Source organism: Drosophila simulans, chromosome 2L (assembly GCF_016746395.2).
Source record: "Drosophila simulans strain w501 chromosome 2L, Prin_Dsim_3.1, whole genome shotgun sequence".
Lineage (NCBI taxonomy): Eukaryota > Metazoa > Arthropoda > Insecta > Diptera > Drosophilidae > Drosophila > Drosophila simulans.
This window is the reverse complement of record NC_052520.2, coordinates 3,016,333-3,035,710: the sequence shown is the minus strand read 5'-3', so window position 1 is coordinate 3,035,710 and position 19,378 is coordinate 3,016,333. Positions and strand designations below refer to the sequence as shown.

Genomic DNA, 19,378 nt, shown 5'->3' with positions numbered 1-19,378 from the left:
CCCAATAGATCCTAATCTAGAATGTAGGTCTAAACATTAATGGTTGATAGGGAAAGTCACCCCGGCCGGCAGTTTTCGTTGTCAGGACAATAAGTTCAACTTGTTTACGAAATTTTTCCAAGTTCACATATCAATTTTAAATTGACCAGAACTACGTAGACATTTTGAAATAATTGTTTTACAAAGATGTCGCATCCTAAGCGACGTGAGAAGCCCAGCAAGGAGACTCGATGGGACCGCATACGCAAGCGCCACCTGCAAGCGAATCCTTTGGGACTGAAGACGGATGCAGTGCGTCGCCTAATCGAGACGGACTACGTTGGACGGCGACAGGAGCGGCTTCTGATTGAAGGAGAAGATTCTAAGCAGCTGAATCCTGGTCTGATAATGGACATGCGGCATAAAATGGTAAATAAAATATATGTACTTCTGAGGGATTATTCTCTGGACTATGTATATATCCTAGCACTTGAAATTATAGCCTTAAGTACCAATGAATAATAAGAAATTGAAATAGTTTCAGAAGATACCACACAAACTTCCCCTGGCAACCATAGCCCATGACCCAAACAACTCCCTGGAAGCCACCAAAGCGCACAATCTTGAGGTGGAGCAGCGTTTCATTGATAATCAGCTACAGAAGTTTCGCCAGCAGTTGTCCAGGCAGTTCCAGCGGAGCAAGTCCCACCGCGTGCCGCCCACCAAGCCGGATTTTAAACTGAACAATGGACCGCTGGTGAAGAGTCTGGCACAGGCAGCCCAGCACATAGATAACTTCTATAACACTCCCGTCCAGGCCCTGAGTCAGGTGGCACAGATGTGCTCCGAGACCAAGTCGGAGGCAACCAAGAGTCTGATCCAGCAACTGAGGGCGGAACCAGAGAAGGAGGCAGAGGCGGACATGGATTGTGAGTGGACGGAGAAGGAAGCGCAGGTGGTAGAGATACCCGCGTTTGTAGAGGAGCAAGTGATTTCATTTAATGCCCTTGAGTACCGTAACTTCACCAAGCAAGTGCAGGCGGATGAGAGCAAGGCGAAGCTTCTGCGGTGCCGCACTCCAAGTCCGCTGACTTCCACCGAGGAGTTCTTTCGTCCCATGCGGGCGGCTGCCGAGCGCCAGATGCTCCATGTCCGTACCGTGCGCCACGAGGAGGAGCTGCTGCAGGAGAACAAGCAGGCGCAGCATCCAGAAGGCGAACCAGCATCGCTAAAAAGAGAGTCCTCCACCTGCTCAAACACCAGCGATGGCATAGACTCCGTAATATCCGATTTGGCCGAGGAAGCGCTATATGAACTGCAGTTGGAAGCAGCTGAGAAGGAGAATAAAGAGCTTGAAAAGGAGTTACCCATTCCGCCAAAGCTTGTGCAGTTTCAATTGCCCCCAAAGAAGACTCCAACACCCACAACACATCCAATTGGAGATTCGGAAGCTGAGCCTGAGCCAGAACCGCTGCTCATCCGCCGCATAGACCTGCCGAAAGTAGTCGTCAAGCCCAAGGAACCCGAACCCAAACAGCCGTCCAGCTCCAGTGAAGATGAGTCGGATGTTGAGCCCACACATGAGAAGCAGAAGATCATCGAGCAGTTGTTTCAGGCCAGGGCGAACACCCAGTTGGTAGTGATGCGCAAGTACTTTCTCAAGTGGATACACTTCACAACGATGGAGAAGATTGAGAGAGAACAGGGGCAGTCGTGTCAGGCGCGAGACACCCGGGTGCAGAAGATCAACGCATTTCTGGACAAAGTGCGACAGGAAAAGAGGCGCCAGCGCACAGAAACGGTTGCCGAGACTAGCAAGATCACACAGAAATCTCTGGAGAAGCGCGAGGAGGCCGTCAAGATGGCCAAGCAGTTTAAGAACAAGTAGGTCTCAGCTACACACAGATGACACATGTTTCTAAAAAAGGATTTCCTTCTTCCAGACTCAAAGTGCAGCAGGACATCATTGACTTACAGCGCATCAAGCTGGAGCGGCAGGAGCGACTGATTATGCAGCTTAAGTTGACTAAGCTCAGCGACGAGGCCAAGGAGGCGCGTGAGGATCTCAAGCAGGAACTCAAAACGGTCATCCGGTGCGGGGATCCCAAGGCGAAAGCCAAGGCGAAGTGCTTGCAGCTGATCGGCAGCCTGCGCGATGCGGATGACGAGGAGATGGACCGGCTGCAGGGCAAAGCCCTGCTCCAGCCACGGTTTCTGCAGCACATGCAGGAGCGGGCCACAGAGCGGAGCATGCGTCATGAGCAGGCTCGTCAGCGGAGGGCTCAGGCAGAAGCCGAAAGGGAGGCAGCCAAGCAAGCTCTAGAGGAGGCTAAGGTTTGTTACTACATTGATTTGAAGCATTAATCTACCTGAACTTGTAAAAACAGCGCCAGGAGGACGAGGAAGCCAAGCGCCTCAGAATGGAGATCCTTAAAGAGAAGCGTCGCCAGGAGAAAATGGCAAAGGTGCTAAAGGAGCGCGAGCGACAACGTTTTATTGAGAACCAGCGGAAGGCCGTGGAGTTCAGTCGCAAGCTTCTAAAACGGACGGGCATGGAAGGCTTCAAAAGACTGCTGGAACGAAAACGCGAGAATCTGGTTAAGAGCGAGGAATTCCGTTGTCGGGTAAGCTTTCATATGGGTGTAGCTTTTCCTCACTGACACCCTCCCATATTCCAATGGCAGCTGATCACAAAGAACGCATTCAGTTCGTGGCACAGCTATTCGACATACAGACAGCGCGAGAAGATCATCAAGGCGGAGATCTGTTGGCACAACATCCTGAAGCGCCGCGCTCTGTACGCGTGGATTTTGTATGTGCAGAATGAGAAGAGCAAGATGCTAGTGGCGATCGATTGGTATGCGCTGCGTTCCATGGAACACTGGTTTGCGCGGTGGCACAAGTATTCCACGCACTGCCGGATGATTGAGGACAGCAAGACTCGGCAGGCCATCTCGCACCATGAGTGGTGGGTACCTGTAAAATACAATTCACTGTATTATGATCATTTTCAATTGAACCAATTTAATAGGCACCTGAAATGGAAGGTCCTGGACTGCTGGCGACGTTTGCCGCAAATCCTGAAGATCGAGAAGGAGACGGAGGAGCGACGCCAGCGGTGGCGCATGAAAATCTGGGAGCTCTTGCCTGACTACAAACCGAGAGAGGACAGCTTGTGGTAGCTACTAGGTAGATCATTATTACGCTTGTTCGTTGTGCGTTTTAAGTTACTTAATTATATTTATTTTGAATCAAGTTTAAATTGCAATTAAGACGTTAAAGCGCTACTACTAAGTACGACTACCGAGAACAGCGTTTAGATTTGAAATACTTTAGTATCTGGGCGACAAGCTTGTGCTGTTTGCTTTTTGGTGTGTGAGTAGTCACTTCAAGATGGCTCGCCAGTTGCTCCAGATTCGGTTGCGACCTGCGGCGTTGGAGGCGCGCTTGTATTCGTGCAAGGTGGATCCCTTCCACCACAAGTAAGCCTGTCTAGCTAGTATAAAGGCTATGTAGGACGAAATGAGCAGAGCATAGCAAGCCACCACAAAGGAGATTCCGAGACTAGACACGGAGTGTGGATAAGAAACGTTCATTGGAAATAGAAACAAAGTATCTACTCACTCGAAGCCTTCGAACACCTCACTGCAGTCGTCGGGCAAAAGAACTGGATAACCAAGCGGTCGCACCACCATAAACGGATGGCAAATGGAAGTGAGGGTCAAGTTTGCGCCGAGCAGCAGAGCGATCTCCGACAGAGCCAGTCCAACAATGTACCACACGTAGTTCCGCTCCCCAATGCAGCAGTTTAGCCAGTAGCTGTGGTGATCGCGCCTCTTCACGCAGGTTCCGCAGACGGGGCAGTGGTATGCCCGCCTTGGAGTCACCTTCCGGCAGATCTCGCAGATATTGGGCTGACCGTGCATCAATCCCGATCGCTCAGCAGTGTCCATATCCACCACCTCGTCATCATTCAAACTCAGCACACTCTCCATCTGGAGTGTGGTCTGGGCCTCTGCCTGTTCCTCGCCACTTGATGCCTCGGCGATGCCAGGCAGCTCATCCTTGGGCGTGGTTCCGTATTGAGCAGAAACAAGATTCAAGGGCGACAGTGCCTTGGCGGAGTAGAGGCAATACAAAGCGGTACAGGAGAAGAACATTAACGCGTAGTTCTCCTCCGGAGCCAGCTCCAGTAGAGGAACCTGAAACTCAAATATGATGATCATGTAGAACACCGAGAAGACCAGCCAGCTCAAAAAGAAGTTTGTCCGCGTGGCGGTCCGCTTAGCCAGTTCCATGCCCCAGATGGTGAAGCCCACCAGCGTGAGCATCAGCACTATGGCGGTATTCGAGTTCAGAGTGGCCAATCCCAGCATGAGGGGGACAATGAAGGCGGGAGCAACGGCTGCGGGCGATATTCGCTTGGCTCCTCCGCGCCAAGGCAGGCGCAGTCTGTCCTGGAAGGCGATGAGCATGCCGTCGATGTTCCTTCGATCAATGGCTCGGCAGGTGACAAGTCTGTGGTGGATTTAATTGTAATTGCAGGCGGCCTTTCTTGTATGTTTCCTACCTCGTGCAAACTAAGTCGAAGTCCACGCAGTTACAACAGCATCCTAGGATGTGGGATCGCTGTCGACTGTCCTCAGCCACGTACTCGCAGCAGCAGAGACTCCCGTTCTTTTCCCGCTTGGACTCCTCGGCCTCTGACCTCCAAGCTGCAGACACAAAATCGGAGGAGCCGGCTGACATCAAGAACATCGATTTGGACAGCAAATGGCGCGGCGATTGAGCGTATTTTAAGGAGTTCCGAGCAGCGTGTACGGAAACAGTTTAGATTAGATTAGTACACGCCCTACTGGCCAAATGGAGAAATGTTTTAAAAGCAATTATCAGATCCGGGCGAGTTAATTTCAATTGTTTTATTGGAGTACAACGAACATGCTTACAATTTCTCCGGAATACCGACAACTACAACAACACAGCTGACGAACGTCCCTCCCTTACAGGGTGCCCCGCGTAAAGTGGGCTGCCAACGTGATTTTATGCTACCGTTATGTTTTGAACTTAGATCTCTTATCATTATTACAAAGTTTTAGAATTGTGTTAAAATTAATTCCAAAATATATTTTATTTAAATTTCAATTGCAAGATTCCTCTTTTTAAGTTTTCGTCTGCCTGCCAAACACTCTCACTTTGGAAAACATTACCCAGCCTAATGATTTCTGAAAACTGTTCCAGGCCGCCACCAACTCCAAAATAATGAGATTTTGCAGCAACCAAAATGACTCCATCGGATTTCAAGCGACCAGCAAAGGTATCCAAGAGCTTTTGCTGATTTGCAATATTGTATATAGTCTCTGAGGTAAGTATTAGATCGTATTTCTCTACATCCCTTGTTAGTTCAGCAAAATGAGACCAATCTCCAGAATATAAGGTTGTACTGTTGTCCAAAAATTTCAGCTTTTCGTCTTCAGATAAAGAGTCGTCTACATTTAGCAGGATATTTGGATATGTTATGTATTCCAGCACATCTTTGTTCTGAAAATTTATAATTGAAATCAAACTATTTCAAGACTTATTGTTTGCTTACGTAGTCCTGAAAATCCACTCGTGCGCCGTGTTTCATTGCATATATTCCCAGCAATCCGCAGCCACATCCCAAATCTAAGACTCTTTTCTCCTTCCAGAATGAGTCCTCGTACTTTTCGGATAGATATAGTAGAAGATCCTCTGTGCATTCCCATATTTTAGCACCCCCCTCGTAGACACCGGAAATCAAATCTGAGTGCTTTTCCTCAGACTTCCTGAGATCCAGGTTTACCAGGTGGGATTGCTCCTTCAAATCCTCTAGCAGAAACCCGGCCACAAGATGTTTTATCGTCGTCTTTCCCACCTCCATTTCCTTGGCGTTAAGCTCATAGAAATCCATTGCCGAAATTATGTTATCCAATGGTTGTACTTTCTCCGACTGGTACCAATCTATATCCTTTGTGATACCCGACTCACGTTCTTCCGAATTTTCCTGCTTGCTAAAAATATCAGTTTTAACGGCCTCTGGATCTTCCGAGGATTCCGCCTTCACATCAAAATTAAATTTGAACATGCTTAGAAGGTCGGGGGTTGAACTGTTTTGATTTTAGCGGATGCAGCTTGTTAAATATCGTACTGAAATGGACAAATTAGCATTGTTAGACTTCTAATCTATTAAATATTTTAATATTTACCTCCTTAAATCAGCTGTCGGCAAAAACCACGCTTTTCGTACTAAGATCACCCTGTCAAATTGGGTTGCCAGCTCGATTTGGCGTCACGCATTTTCACATCGAAATATATCGATATGCCTCGGTGGTACAAAAATATCTTGTCGCCCATCACTAGAATTGTGGTTTATAAAAAAATTTCGGCTCGGTTTGGGTTTTTATAGATTAATTTAATTTATGGCGGACCAGTTAAACAACGAGGTGAGTTTGCTGCAGAACCAAATCGGCAAGACATCTATTGAATGGCAATCCTTCCAGCCCGGCCAACCCACGCCGCTCATGTCCATTCGCTTCGACCAGCAGCAGCACGAAAATGCGGCGGCCAATGGAAATGAGAACGGCAATGGGAATGCCAATGGCGACGGCGATGCCTCTGAAGATGCTGTTGATGCCGAGAAAGCGGCCGGAGAACTGGTCCTGCCCAAGGCCTTGGAGGACGTGCTGGCTTTGAAGGATCAAAGGGCAGCCGAGTTTACGGTGGACGCCGATTCGCAGGGTGGCAGTGGGGGTGCTACCCACGACGGCGACGAAGCGGATGTGGGCGAGGACAGCGAGGAGGATGCGGATAACCAGGTGAACGGGAGTGCCAGCCAAAAGCCCGGCAAGCAGAGCAAGGCGGAGCGTAACAAAAAGAAGAAGAAGCGAAAGAAGCAGAACAGGAAGATACGCCACCAGATTGAGTTCGAACGGCAGCAGCAGTTGGCCCAAGCGGAGGAGAACGAACCGGAGGCCAAGGACTCGGAGACAAAAGCCCAGGGCAGCGAGGACGAACAGGTTGCCGAAAAAGAAAAGAAGGACAAACGCAAAGAGAGTCGCAGCAAGCGCAGGAAGGATCGCGGTGATGAGAAAGATACGGACAAAAAGGCTGGCGAGGCCAATGATGAAAATGTGACCATTGAGTAAGTCATAGCAGCTCGTTCCGAGGATCCACACTAATAAACTTTTATCCCTTTCAGATATGTGCCCGAAAAGATAACCATAGCCGATTTGGCTCCAATGTACCGCCAGTTTTATCGTGTGTTCGAAATCTTCAAGCTGGAAAACAAACCAAAGCCTGTGGAGAAGGACAAATCTTCGCACGATTCTGAGTCCCATCCCAGGGACAAAAAGGCTACCGACAAACAGCTCGAGGACGAGGACGATGACGGCGATGATGACGAAGAGCGCAAGGAAGACAAGGAGAAGCTGTCCAAGCGGAAACTTAAGAAACTCACCCGTTTGAGTGTAGCAGAACTGAAACAACTGGTCTCTCGTCCTGACGTAGTGGAGATGCACGATGTCACAGCGAGAGATCCCAAACTACTGGTTCAACTGAAAGCCTATAGGAACACAGTACAAGTGCCGCGGCATTGGTGCTTCAAGCGAAAATATCTGCAGGGCAAAAGGGGTATCGAGAAGCCTCCGTTCGATCTCCCCGCCTTCATCAAAAAGACGGGCATCATGGAGATGCGCGAATCGTTGCAGGAACGAGAGGACGCCAAGACCCTCAAGGCTAAGATGCGTGAACGCGTCCGCCCCAAGATGGGCAAAATTGACATTGACTACCAGAAACTTCACGATGCCTTCTTTAAGTGGCAGACCAAGCCCCGCATGACCATTCATGGCGACCTCTACTACGAGGGCAAGGAGTTTGAGACGCGCCTTAAGGAAAAGAAGCCCGGAGATCTCTCCGAGGAGTTGCGCATTGCTTTGGGAATGCCCGTGGGACCCAACTCACACAAGATTCCGCCACCATGGCTCATTGCTCAACAGCGCTACGGGCCGCCGCCCTCGTATCCGAATCTTAAAATTCCCGGCCTGAATGCTCCGATCCCAGAAGGAACCTCGTTCGGGTATCATGCAGGAGGTTGGGGCAAGCCGCCAGTGGATGAGAACGGAAAACCGCTGTACGGTGACGTATTTGGAACCAACTTATTGGACCTCGATGTGAGTGGCAACATTCGCGTGGCACTTCCTGTTTTAATTGAATTGTTTTATATAGAATGGCGTAGACGAAGCTGACATCGAACGTAACCAATGGGGCGAACTGGAATCGGAGTCCGAAGAATCATCCGAGGAGGAAGAGGAAGATGGCGAGGATTTGGGCGATCAGCAGGATGAGACTGGCCTGGTAACGCCAGTAGAGGGACTAGTAACACCCTCTGGACTCACCAGTGTTCCAGCTGGCATGGAAACCCCCGAGAACATTGAGCTTCGCAAGAAGAAAATTGAAGCCGAGATGGAGGAGTAAGTGAACTAATATTGCTAAGATAACATCACGATTAAGCCCATTATTCCAACTTCTTCCAGCAACGAAACCCCTGTTCTGTATCAAGTGCTGCCCGAGAAGCGCACCGACCGCATAGGGGCTTCCATGATGGGATCAACCCATGTCTACGACGTCAGTGGCAGTGGGGCTAACAAACAGCCACCAGTTCGATCAACCACAGATCGCGAGGGCATTGTGGAACTGGCGCTCGATCCTAGCGAATTGGACTTGGACAATGACGCAATGGCCCAGCGTTATGAGCAACAAATGCGTGAGCAGCAGAATCACCTGCAGAAGGAGGATCTGTCAGACATGTTGGCCGAACATGTGGCGCGGCAGAAATCGAAGCGCAAGCGACAGCAAACGGATCCGGCCAAGACCACAAAGAAGTACAAGGAGTTCAAGTTTTAGTTTGACAACAAGAAATACAACTTTTCCATTTGTGCGCTTGTCAAGGATGTCATTAAACATAGTAAAAACTACAATGAGTTCGCTTCATTCAATTTAAATGCGATGATTTAAAATAAGTTCTTCAAAATGTGAAGTTAACACAAAAAAGCTTATAGAAGAAACATGGAACAACTAAAATCGTTATATGTAATTACGATAGAATTGGTTTATTTTGATGCAGACTCAAAATCATTTGCGTATAACTTAAAATTTGACTCGTTAGGTTTAATTCTCATTTATACATTGAAACTTATTGCGACTAAGAAATTACAATTTGTGGTTTGTGCTGGGACCAGGACAGTATCTAAACCAAACGAAGCAGAGTGCAGTGGAAGGCAAGGACTGAAAAGAGAACTTGTCCAGCAACTGAGTCCAGGGCTAGCTGCCTCTCCCGATCCTCCTTAAGCTAGAGCTGGAGAGTGCCACACGATGTCGATGTCAGCTTTGGCTCAACGCCTGTCAGCTGGTCACTCGTCCAGCTGCTCGCTGAGTTGGGCTAGAAGAGCCGCTCGCTTTGATTCCAGCTCGCCGTCACTTAACGCCAGCTCCTCGTTTCGCGATCCAGCCGACTCGACGGACTGGGCAGGACTGAGGGGCGTGCCGGATCGATTGTGCCTATTGTGTCGCTTGTCCTTCTTAGCTCGCTTCTCCTTCTTCTTTTTCTTCGCGGGTGAGTGCGAGTTTGAGTCGTTCTGGAGGAGAGCTTGAGTTCCCGGCGACTGGATGCCTGGAACCTCCGATTCGCAGGAGGACTGAAATGTAAGCCGTGTTAGATAGTATAGTTATACAAAGACTGTCCGACTTGCTACGTACACCTCGCAGTTTGTTCTTGCGCTTCTTTTTCTTCTTCAGTAATTTTTCGCTCTCGATGCTGCCAATTGAGGTCAGGGAATGCTGTATGTGTGTGACGTTATTATTTAATTTAATAGTTCCATTTAATGTTATGCTTAGCATACTAACCGATCGTGTCTTGGAAAGCCTTCGCTTTGACTTCTCCACTTCTATATGCTCGTTCTCGATGTCTGATCTTGAGACGGACCGTACTCGTTTTTTGTGCTTCTTGTTTTTCTTAGATTTTCGTGACCGCGAATGATGATGGCTGCACGCATCTTCGCTTTCCTTAACAAAGTCCTCCCAGATCTTCTCCACACCGATTTCCTTTTCATACAGGGCAAATGCTTCAAGGTGCTCCACCAGCTTCTTGGCGCTCTCATAGGGTTCGGCCACTGAGACGTTCGCCTCCAGCCATTCGTTTTTAATTTCATTTTCTAGTTTCCGCAACCTTCGCACCTCCTCTTTCATCCGCTCCTTTTCGATGGCCTCTGCCTGTAGATAATAGACAAAATACAAATATATACATATACACATATATTCCCACTTCATAGTTACCTTTTCCAGCAGGGAGTTGTATGTGAGCTTCACATTTCCCGCGTCCAGGCTGGCTGACCGCTTATCTTCACACACGACCGTGGCAAAGTCCTCGAAGGATGTCTTCGCCTGGACAACAAATACTTTTTCCTTGAGGATCTCCCTTATTATTTTCTTTTCATCATGGAAGCGGGCTTTCAGGTTTTCCACATAGAACTTGAAAAGATCCAGGGGTGTAGACCCGCTCTGGCCGAGCATAGCGGAGAATCGCAGATCGGCTGATATGATGGGATACAGCTCCACCCACAGCGACATGGAAGTGAGCTTTCCCTCTTCATGCAGGGAGTCGAGTAGCGCCAGAAAGGAGTCCCTGTTTTTGCGCTGCTGTCGCTTCATGCGCTTCTTTTCCCGCTCACGTTCCTCGTCCTCCTCCTTCTCCAAGGTGCGAATGTGCTCTTCGAAGACAATAAGGGCGTCCTCCTTGTCCATACCCAGCAGGGTCACATCATTTTTAAATGCTGCGTTGTCCAATAGCATAACCTGGGCCTCTGACCAGGTGGTGGCATGATTAATTGAAGTCATCGACTCTAGCAGCTCGCCCAGAACCTTCATGTTGCGTTTTTTCAGCAACCGCGCTTCTTCCTTCTCTCGCTTCGCTAAATTAAATATACAGTCCTCGTATATATCGCGCCGATCAGGTTCCGGCACCGCGGTCCATGTTCGCGTTCCGGCAAACACTTCTTCACAGCGAAAATATTTCATCTGCGAGTTCATTTTATCGCTGGACATAAGGAACTGCTCCAAGTCCTCTTTTGCCTTCTTGGCTTTTAGGCGAGACTCCTCTCGCTCGTCCTTAATCTTCTGCGTCTTGTAGGCATTGAATGTTTGCTTGCGCTCGTTCAGATTTTTGAAGGCTGCGTAGCGCGGATCCTTTGATATGATTTTCACACACTGGTCCCAGTTCGCATTTGATGGCACATTGCGGTCCCGCAGCAGCTCCTTGAAGGACTCGATGGCCTCGCGTTTATCCTTAAACACCACAGCACTATCTGACTTGTCGTCCTTCTTAGCTGCAAAAAAAGACATGTGACTTGGACGGTATATTTTTAGAGCTTATTTTATTTACCATTTTGTTGTGGCACCTCTATAGCCGCTAACGTGGCGGCCATGGCTTGATCCATCGCTGAGGACGAGTTCTCATTGCTGCTGGGTGTCAGCGGCGAGTGAATCTCAGGAGTGGGTAATCGGGGGGCAATAGGCAGGGCAGCGGGAAGAATGCTAGCCAGAGCAGCGGGTGGCACCATGCCGGCTAAGCTGGATGATGTCATGGCTGCCACGGCTTTGGCAGCAGCAGCAGCTCTGGGTAAACAAAGAATCATATTACTAAGTGGCAAGCGATGCACAACTAATTTACTCACTCTTCCGCCTTCGCCTTAGCCTTCATGTCCACGTACTCCGGCGGCGGCTCCCAGCAGGTCTCCTTGGTGGCCACGTTGTGGTAGTACACTTTGCCCGTATCAGAGCGATACTCCTTCCAGGGACACTGGTTGTGCAGCAGCTCGGCGGGCGTCATCAGAGCCTCAGGCTTCTCCCACGAGCTTTGCTTCGTGTTCTGATTGTAGTAATATGGGCGTCCGTCCGGCGCCTTGTGCTCCGTCCACTCGGTGCTGGTGGCCATCACCCCGAAGGCGGCGGCCAGCTCCGGCGGGGGTGGGGCCCCGAATCCGGGTGGTGGAAACTGCGGCACGATTGCACCGGGCGGCGTGTAGCCCATGCCCCTTCCCGGTGGCGCTCCTCCATTGCCCACGCTAGGAGGAACATTCATTTCACTATTTTGCTATATGGGTAATGGGTGCACTAAGCGTCTACCGGTCGTTGCGTGCTGCGCCGGCCAATTCACTTTTCGTTCGGTAAATGAAAAAATCCGTAAAATTCTCAAAGCGAATGCCGCTTTCCACGCCAGAGATGTCGATTTTGCTGTGGAACTGCCCACCCCATCGACTTATCGAGTCCGCACAGGAGAACTGTCCACCCGGTCGAGTTTCTGTTATCGATTAGCTTCCGCGGAACGATAACAGCGCTTTTTGTTGTGGTTCTCCGCTTTGTGCCTTTCAATTGTGGGAGTTTTCTTGTCGTCGAGGGCGATTAAGGCATCTTGCCCAGCCGACGATGTGGCGTACATAGAGTAAGAAATAGCTGGAATGTACAACATTTAAGTTGAATGACGGTTACACTCTTGCTTGCCAACAGATCTCTCTGCAGTCATGCTCCTCCGGTTGCCCAATGTGGTGGCCCGTAGGATGTTTATCATCCTCGTCCTAATGGTAATTGTAGGCCTCTTCTACATCTACAGTTCGGAAAATAAGTACCACTCATGCTTCATGGAGGGCCAAGTACTGGCAACTCAGGAGGCGTTAACTGCAGATGGCGAAACGAATCTGTTGGACGACGTCCTCCAGGCGGATTCCAAGCCCTCGCCCGGAAACAGTATCTTCTTTCATGAGACCAGTTGCCGCTTATCTGAGAACAGGCAGCTGGAGACGCTGAAGGTCACTGCCCGCCAGGCATGCGCAATCGAGTCGGCAGCGATGCATAATCCGAATTTCCAAGTGTTCGTCCTGTTCGCCGGCCCCACCTATCGAATCTCCAACAACAATAGCCATCCCCAACCATTGGTGGAGGCCATTCTCAGTTACAGCAATGTCCATCTACGACGACTGAATCTTGAGAGTTACGCATCCGGTACGCCCATGGAGGAGTGGCTCAAAGATGGTCGCTTGTCGCGGTCAAAGTGAGTTTAAAGACACTCCCTAGTTATTACTCATTGATGACATTTCCTTTCCAGATATTTGTTCTCGCACATATCAGACTTTCTCCGCTACCTCACCCTCTATCGGTATGGCGGTCTTTATCTGGACATGGATGTGGTGGTGCTTCGCAACATGGAGAAGGTGCCGCCCAATTACACGGGTGCTGAGTCCAACACCCATTTGGCAGCTGGCGTTATGAACCTGGCAGCCACTGGCTTTGGCCACGAGATCGCCGCGTCCTGTTTGCGCGACTTTCAGCACAACTTTAACGGCGAGGACTGGGGCAACAATGGGCCAGGGGTGATAACCCGGGTGGCTCAGAAGATATGTGGCACCAAAGACATTGCTCTGATGCAAGAGGACCCCAAGCGCTGCATGGGCTTCAAAGTATTCGGACGGGGCGCCTTTTACGCCGTACCCTGGAAGCGGTGGCGCGACTTTTTTGAGCCGGAAAAGTTGGAACAGACAATGGCCCGGTGCAAGGACTCGTATGTAGTGCATGTGTGGAACAAGCACTCGAGCAAGCTGCCTATCAAACAAGGATCTAAGAACGCCTACGCCTTGTATGCCGAACAAAATTGCCCGAGATCGTACAAGGCGGCTGGCGAATACTTCTAGAATTAGTACGGTTATCAAGCTCTTATCATTTGTATATGAATGTTTACCGCTGCAAGCCAAAGTCGTCGCCCTGCAAAGGTGCCATTGCTAAATGTATCCCCACCCATTTGCTGACATGCAGTTGGCATTAAGTTTCATTGTCATTCCAAGCGATGTCAGCTTACCCAAACGCACATCCGCAGCACATTTCAAGACAAACGAAATGGTTTTTTATTTTATAAGCTTTACCTCTCGTCCAATTGCACATTATACATATGTATGAATTAAATACTGATTGTGAATATCATTCGACAATATAAGCAAACGAACAACTCACAAAGACAACAACAAAGAGACAATTCTGTAAATTTGTCTCAACTGCAAAGTTAACTAACCTCGAATAAGTTGGAAAATCTTGTACATACTATTTATTCAGGGAATGTTACTAGCAACCCACAAATAAAAAACACGTATTTAAGTCATTACTAACATAGCATCTGAACTCAATTTCGATAATTGAAAAATAATTTGTTAAAGCGAAATGAACGTTAATAGCCCCGCAAGTCATTACATACATTGCACTTGGGAATATCGCAGACAGGCACCCACGTTATCCTCTGCGTTCGCCTTGCCGGCGCCCTGGCCATTGCCGAAGTGGACACCAATATAGAACGGAGTCACAGTGCTTTCAATGCGACAGGGCCACACGCCCGAGGAGCAGAATTGGGCGCCGCAGTGGACGGGCTCGCACCCAGGAAGTGGGCCCAGACCGGTTCCTATGAAATCCTCTATGATGCACGGCATTGTAATCCGGTCGGAGCAGGTGCTGAAGAACTGGCGGGCCTGGCGCCGTCGCCACTTCAGCGGCAAATCGATGGCATTCCGAATAATACCCATGATGTCGAAGCCGCCACTGGGACGGGGACGTCTGGAAACGGGAGATCTCTCCGTAGTTGGACGACTCCTGAAGAAGAGAAACCCACCGTCGTCATCCTCATCATCGCCAACCTCACCACCCGATCCCTCCACATCATCGCTGGCTGGCGAAGATGCAGGTGCTGCCGAGGTGGTAGATGCCTCTGTACTGGATCGGAGCGGTGTGGGAGTGGTTGATGTTGTCGTCGTGCTCATGGCAGCGGTGCTGCTACTGCTGGTACTGCCCGATGATACTGAACTGGCAGCCTGGGTTGAGTTTCCGCTCATCATGGTCATCAGCGTTGTGGTTGTGGAGTTTGCCATGTTGGCTAGCATCTGCATGAGGGTGCTAGAAGTGGGTGCTGTTGTGGTCACTGCAGCATTCCCTAATGTAGCTGCTGTTGCACCTGCTGCATCCGACTGGGCTGGAGCAGAACTCGACGTTGCCGTTGTCGCCGCTGCTTCAGAAGTGCCACCACCTCGGCTCGCCATTCGCCCACCTCCGCCGATGCGGAAGGACTGCTCATCGCATGGCTGGTACATAATGGAGCACATGTCCAGCTCCTGGCGCACACAAATCCTATAGTTTTGATTGGCCAAATGTCGTCCATTCTCGGCGAAGTTAAAGGTCTGCATAATGCCCTCGGTGCCGGTGAGATATTGTAAGCAACCCGCCGGAGCTCGCTGGCTGAAGGGGATCTGCACCACACTCATCTCCCAAATGCGGAGGGGCAGAAGGCGACTGGACAGGCTCAGACTGATGTCGATGAAGCGATCGCCCGTGGGGGTGGAGTTGCTAGGGCCAGTACTCGCATCCACAGGGCGCAGACTGCCGTACAAAGTAGATTGCCGTGGCGACGACCGTGCCCCCACATCGTAGTACACTGAAAAAATAGGAGCATGATTTAAGTACTCAGGCAGCTTACACACATGTATACTCACAGTGCTGACCACTGTTTTGGCCGCATAGGGAGAAGTTTCCGCCCGGTCCACCGCCTATGCTGAAGACATCGCCTTCGCACACTCCGGTTCTTCGGTTTGGCTGGCCCAGTGTGAAGTGATGGAAGTCAATCCGCACCTGGCTGATCTCGTCGCTCATCATCTTCACCCGCAGACTGCAGCCAGTGAAGTTGCTGGGCATGAAGCTGGGAAATTCCGGCGACACAATGTAGGTCACGTTGTTGGTTATCGTAGTGTTGCAGCTGGCCAGGAACACGCAGCACACCCCGAACCCCATGGCGCACTCACCCTTCGCCTGTCCGTCCTTCTGGCGGCACTCGTAGGCATTCAGGCAGTTGCCAATACGCCGACCATCGCTGGACATGCAGTAGCCATCCACGGGAACCGGGAACAGATGGATCACTAATGAACAGATTACTTATATTGAAATATTTGGATGAGATTTGTAGCTCACCTTTTCCCTGTCTGCTGTTCGCCTGTCTGGAACTACGATCAGAGATTTCCTGCAGCGACATCTCCATGTCCAGTTCCTCCGGTGTTCCCGTTTGCAGCCTAAAGTCCGCCTCATCCACGAAGGAATCCTCCTCAAGACCGCCCGGCTCGCCCAAGTGGTCGTCCCAAATATCGTAATGTCGCATTGGTGGCCAGGCCGTCTCGTTGGCCGGCGACCTGGCGCTGACTGCAGGAGCCAGTCCCACCTGGAAGATTAGTAAGCAAAGTGCGGCGGAGAGGGACGGCAGTAAGTGGCCACAACCGGCTCCAGTGACTTTCTTTTCACTAACACTGCACTTCTGGCTGAATAAAGCTTTTGCTCTGCCATCGGGTTTCCAGTTGGAGTCGGACTGGTTGGTAACGTCTTGGCTCGACGTCAGCGCTTTTATGGCTTCCATGTCCATGTCCACTGCCATGCCATGTGTTCAGCTGCGACTTCTTCTCTGAGCAGACTCCGAATATTTTATTTGCGCGTGCGATTCACTGCGCAGTTGAATGGTAAGTGCGCCCGTCTCCATCTTCCGAGATGCGCGGATGCTGCTCGATCTGAACCAGATGACAGCTGCCCGATGATGGTGACTCTGCGCTTGTCTGCAACTGCTTTTCTCCGCTTCTCGGGTTTTCTCCCATAATACCCGCCTACTTACTATTTTCGGTGGTCCCATGCTCCATTTCGAGTGCGCACTAAAAGAAGTGTGTCTCGTACGAAGAGCGATCTTTTCACCCGACCAACTAAGCAGATCAGTTGGCAAATGTATACAATCAACTGTTATACATCGGGTATGAGCTCTTTTATGGCAGATACTTGAAAATATATTCATTTTATGACGATACAAATTGTGTTATTTTTGATAAGTAGCTACTTAAAGTAAGGATCGGAGAATAAAGAGGGTCGCTGTTAGAATTCATATCTCTTACTGTTATCGCTTACTGTTATGATAACCTTGAGAGCAATGGGAATACAGTCCACGGCGATATTTATGTGGGATTCCCCTTATTTTGATTACCCTTTGCGCTACGGCCTTGCTTCCATGTCGATGTTTAGGTTTCCGAAACATGCATCCCACCCGACCGAAATCAATAATGCACGGGTATCACATGATCGTGGTGAGATAGAGCTGTGGTGAATAGTGGAACTGCATGGAAGTGCACTTGAATAGATCTAGAAATCGGCGCAGTACTTTGAGTGCACCCGGGCGTAGGTGCTGATTCGTTGTGTTGTTATTATCAAATATACAGATACATGTGGTTCTGAATGACACACCCCTATCTTTGTATAAAACGTATATTTATATAAATACATTTATTGGTAAGAAATACATATACTATCTACATATAGAAAGCTCTTTGTAGGGAAACTAAAGAGAGTGTTCTTAAATTATATGTGTTTGTAGGTACTATCTGAAAATGTGCAAACAAAAGCTTACTGAAAATGTAGACAAAAATGAAAAAATTCAGACTTCTATCCACATTTAACAGGAACCACCGACGAATCAACTCAAAATGTCTGATAAGTAAGTACCAACCGCTACAATAAATTGAGAGTATTGTGCGAGATTTAGTTTTCAGAACCGTCAAGTTGAATAATCCTCATTTGGAAACCGCACGATCGGATTATTTGTACCACCTGGACATCAATGTGGCCAATACCCGAGACACCAGTGAGTTGCAGAACAGATTCGGCGATGTTAGGGTAAGATAGTGCCAATCAAATGCCATCGGATTGCTAATGTGCGGGAATCCGTAGGTCATCTGCATGGGTGGAACGGGATCCAGAATGCGGCAGTTAGCCCTGCACCTACGACATATCCTGGTAGTACCGGAGTCCGGCGATCCGGTGGATTTGTGCGAGCGTGGCAACCGATATGCCATGTACAAGGTGGGTCCGGTGCTGTGCGTGAGCCACGGCATTGGATCCTCCTCCTTCAGTGTCGTGCTCCACGAGCTGATCAAGCTCCTCAAATACGCGCGTTGCCAGGATCCCGTTCTGCTTCGGATTGGCACCTGCGGAGGACTTGGCGTGCCTCCCGGCACAGTTGTGGCCACCAAAAATGCCTTCAATGGTCTGCTACGCAACGAGCATGAGATCGTAAGTTACAGTTTGACTTTTCGGTTTAGCAGAAGTATCTACTACAATTAACAAACATTTTAGGCAATTCTCGGACAGCGAGTGGTGCGACCGGCTCAGTTTTCCGAGGACGTGATCAGGGATATAATTGCATTCGGTGTCGACGCCAACGATGGATTTCAGACCATAAGTGCCAACACAATGGGAACAGATTGCTTTTACGAAGGTAGGTGGGACCTTTACCCCGAGCCAGAGGTACTTAATGCAATGGACTATTTCAACCAGGTCAAGGTCGCACCGATGGAGCAATATGCGAGTACTCGGAGAAGGATAAGATGGAGTTCTTGCAGAAGTGCTACGATCTGGGAATCCGGAACATCGAGATGGAGGCCAGCATGTTCGCCTCCGTCACCCAAAAAGTGGGAGTCAAAGCGGGCGATGTTTGCGTGACCCTGATCGATCGCCTTAAGGGAGATCAGGTAAGGAGGGAGTCCCCAGTTATATAGCCGTAAACTTTAATCACCTTGCCCTTCAGGTTACTATTACTATTGACCAGAAGCACGAATTCGAGCAGCGCCCCTTTTTCGTCGTGGGTCGCTACATTAAGAGGTTACTGCAGCAGTGAATCCTCAAGAATAATACATCTTCTTTAAAGCATTTTATATTGGTTTACAATAAAACTGCATGCTGCACTTTTCTCTGTGCCATTCCAACTAACAAAGTAATAACTTTCAATCCAAGTTTCGACAAAAACAAGCTAGACAGAGTAGCACTTTGTGCCAAACCTCGATACCCTGTTTTCTTACCTGAATGTAATCAATATTAGCAAGTTTCTGCTCAATAAATACAACAATTGATTGCAGTAAAATATCCAGAAAACATTTACACTTAAGTCTCAGCGCAACTCTCCTCACCCGCGTCCCAACTGATCTTTATCCGCCTAAGCCAATCCCCACCAGAAAACACAGAAAAAGGAGCCAAATGAAAGGTTGCATATTTAATGACCCCAAAGTTAAGACTCACATGTTCGCACCTGGAATCTGCGAGGCGCGACCGAGACCAAAACGGCGGTGGATTGGATAATGCATGAATTAGCCGATGAGCAGCAAGAGCGGTAAAACCAGAACGGCCGAAAGTGGGTTGGCTTGCATTTCGAGCCCTTTACTGCCGCATCTTCCTGTCCCGCGAGCGGTGATCTTTCTGAATGAACGTGATACGGGCAAATTGGCCA

General features: G+C 49.4%; 8 protein-coding genes across 17 annotated transcripts; 4 read left to right on the top strand and 4 right to left on the bottom strand.

Annotated features, from left to right (window-relative positions):
- Positions 1-43: 43 nt before the first annotated feature.
- Positions 44-3,161, top strand: LOC6730806 (trichohyalin). The gene is made up of 6 exons (XM_016179109.3): positions 44-408; positions 518-1,863; positions 1,923-2,313; positions 2,367-2,603; positions 2,664-2,947; positions 3,011-3,161. The coding sequence occupies exons 1-6, from the start codon at positions 187-189 to the stop codon at positions 3,159-3,161; spliced, it is 2,631 nt and encodes an 876-aa protein (XP_016023236.1). The 5' UTR covers positions 44-186.
- Positions 3,162-3,195: 34 nt separating this feature from the next.
- LOC6730805 (palmitoyltransferase ZDHHC23) lies at positions 3,196-4,996 on the bottom strand. 7 transcript variants are annotated; one of them, XM_016179466.3, is made up of 4 exons: positions 4,918-4,996; positions 4,550-4,831; positions 3,604-4,497; positions 3,196-3,543 (listed from the first exon to the last, which is right to left on the bottom strand). In XM_016179466.3, exons 2-4 carry the CDS (start codon positions 4,735-4,737, stop codon positions 3,363-3,365), a joined length of 1,263 nt encoding a protein of 420 aa, XP_016023235.1. In that variant the 5' UTR covers positions 4,738-4,831; positions 4,918-4,996; the 3' UTR covers positions 3,196-3,362. The 7 variants fall into 7 exon arrangements, with proteins under 7 accessions (XP_016023235.1, XP_016023233.1, XP_016023234.1 ...); XM_016179464.3 differs by having other exon boundaries at positions 4,926-4,996; XM_016179465.3 differs by having other exon boundaries at positions 4,550-4,721; positions 4,926-4,996.
- Positions 4,884-6,337, bottom strand: LOC6730804 (histidine protein methyltransferase 1 homolog). The gene is made up of 3 exons (XM_016179463.3): positions 6,204-6,337; positions 5,570-6,144; positions 4,884-5,517 (listed from the first exon to the last, which is right to left on the bottom strand). The coding sequence occupies exons 2-3, from the start codon at positions 6,080-6,082 to the stop codon at positions 5,107-5,109; spliced, it is 924 nt and encodes a 307-aa protein (XP_016023232.1). The 5' UTR covers positions 6,083-6,144; positions 6,204-6,337; the 3' UTR covers positions 4,884-5,106.
- LOC27207921 (splicing factor 3B subunit 2) lies at positions 6,300-8,972 on the top strand. Its single transcript, XM_016183550.3, has 5 exons — positions 6,300-6,440; positions 6,498-7,138; positions 7,196-8,165; positions 8,221-8,465; positions 8,529-8,972. Exons 1-5 carry the CDS (start codon positions 6,417-6,419, stop codon positions 8,896-8,898), a joined length of 2,250 nt encoding a protein of 749 aa, XP_016023231.1. The 5' UTR covers positions 6,300-6,416; the 3' UTR covers positions 8,899-8,972.
- A 106-nt stretch (positions 8,973-9,078) lies between these two features.
- On the bottom strand, positions 9,079-12,323 carry LOC6739182 (pre-mRNA-processing factor 40 homolog A). The gene is made up of 6 exons (XM_016169024.3): positions 11,724-12,323; positions 11,432-11,664; positions 10,327-11,375; positions 9,898-10,263; positions 9,751-9,831; positions 9,079-9,689 (listed from the first exon to the last, which is right to left on the bottom strand). The coding sequence occupies exons 1-6, from the start codon at positions 12,128-12,130 to the stop codon at positions 9,405-9,407; spliced, it is 2,421 nt and encodes an 806-aa protein (XP_016023230.1). The 5' UTR covers positions 12,131-12,323; the 3' UTR covers positions 9,079-9,404.
- A 12-nt stretch (positions 12,324-12,335) lies between these two features.
- Positions 12,336-14,201, top strand: LOC6739184 (lactosylceramide 4-alpha-galactosyltransferase). Of its 3 annotated transcripts, XM_039295074.2 has the most exons (4): positions 12,336-12,490; positions 12,556-13,096; positions 13,151-13,754; positions 13,786-14,201. In XM_039295074.2, exons 2-3 carry the CDS (start codon positions 12,570-12,572, stop codon positions 13,731-13,733), a joined length of 1,110 nt encoding a protein of 369 aa, XP_039151008.1. In that variant the 5' UTR covers positions 12,336-12,490; positions 12,556-12,569; the 3' UTR covers positions 13,734-13,754; positions 13,786-14,201. The 3 variants fall into 3 exon arrangements, with proteins under 3 accessions (XP_039151008.1, XP_016023229.1, XP_044779079.1); XM_016169021.3 differs by having other exon boundaries at positions 13,151-14,201; XM_044923144.1 differs by lacking the exon at positions 13,786-14,201 and having other exon boundaries at positions 12,556-13,047; positions 13,151-13,449.
- Positions 13,924-17,134, bottom strand: LOC6739185. Its single transcript, XM_016169023.3, has 3 exons — positions 16,042-17,134; positions 15,570-15,989; positions 13,924-15,511 (listed from the first exon to the last, which is right to left on the bottom strand). Exons 1-3 carry the CDS (start codon positions 16,493-16,495, stop codon positions 14,280-14,282), a joined length of 2,106 nt encoding a protein of 701 aa, XP_016023228.1. The 5' UTR covers positions 16,496-17,134; the 3' UTR covers positions 13,924-14,279.
- A 110-nt stretch (positions 17,135-17,244) lies between these two features.
- On the top strand, positions 17,245-19,017 carry LOC6739186 (uridine phosphorylase 1). 2 transcript variants are annotated; one of them, XM_016169022.3, is made up of 7 exons: positions 17,245-17,388; positions 17,474-17,593; positions 17,649-17,772; positions 17,827-18,168; positions 18,232-18,373; positions 18,433-18,626; positions 18,683-19,017. In XM_016169022.3, the coding sequence occupies exons 2-7, from the start codon at positions 17,583-17,585 to the stop codon at positions 18,770-18,772; spliced, it is 903 nt and encodes a 300-aa protein (XP_016023227.1). In that variant the 5' UTR covers positions 17,245-17,388; positions 17,474-17,582; the 3' UTR covers positions 18,773-19,017. The 2 variants fall into 2 exon arrangements, with proteins under 2 accessions (XP_016023227.1, XP_044779088.1); XM_044923153.1 differs by having other exon boundaries at positions 17,249-17,388; positions 17,559-17,593.
- Positions 19,018-19,378: the final 361 nt, after the last annotated feature.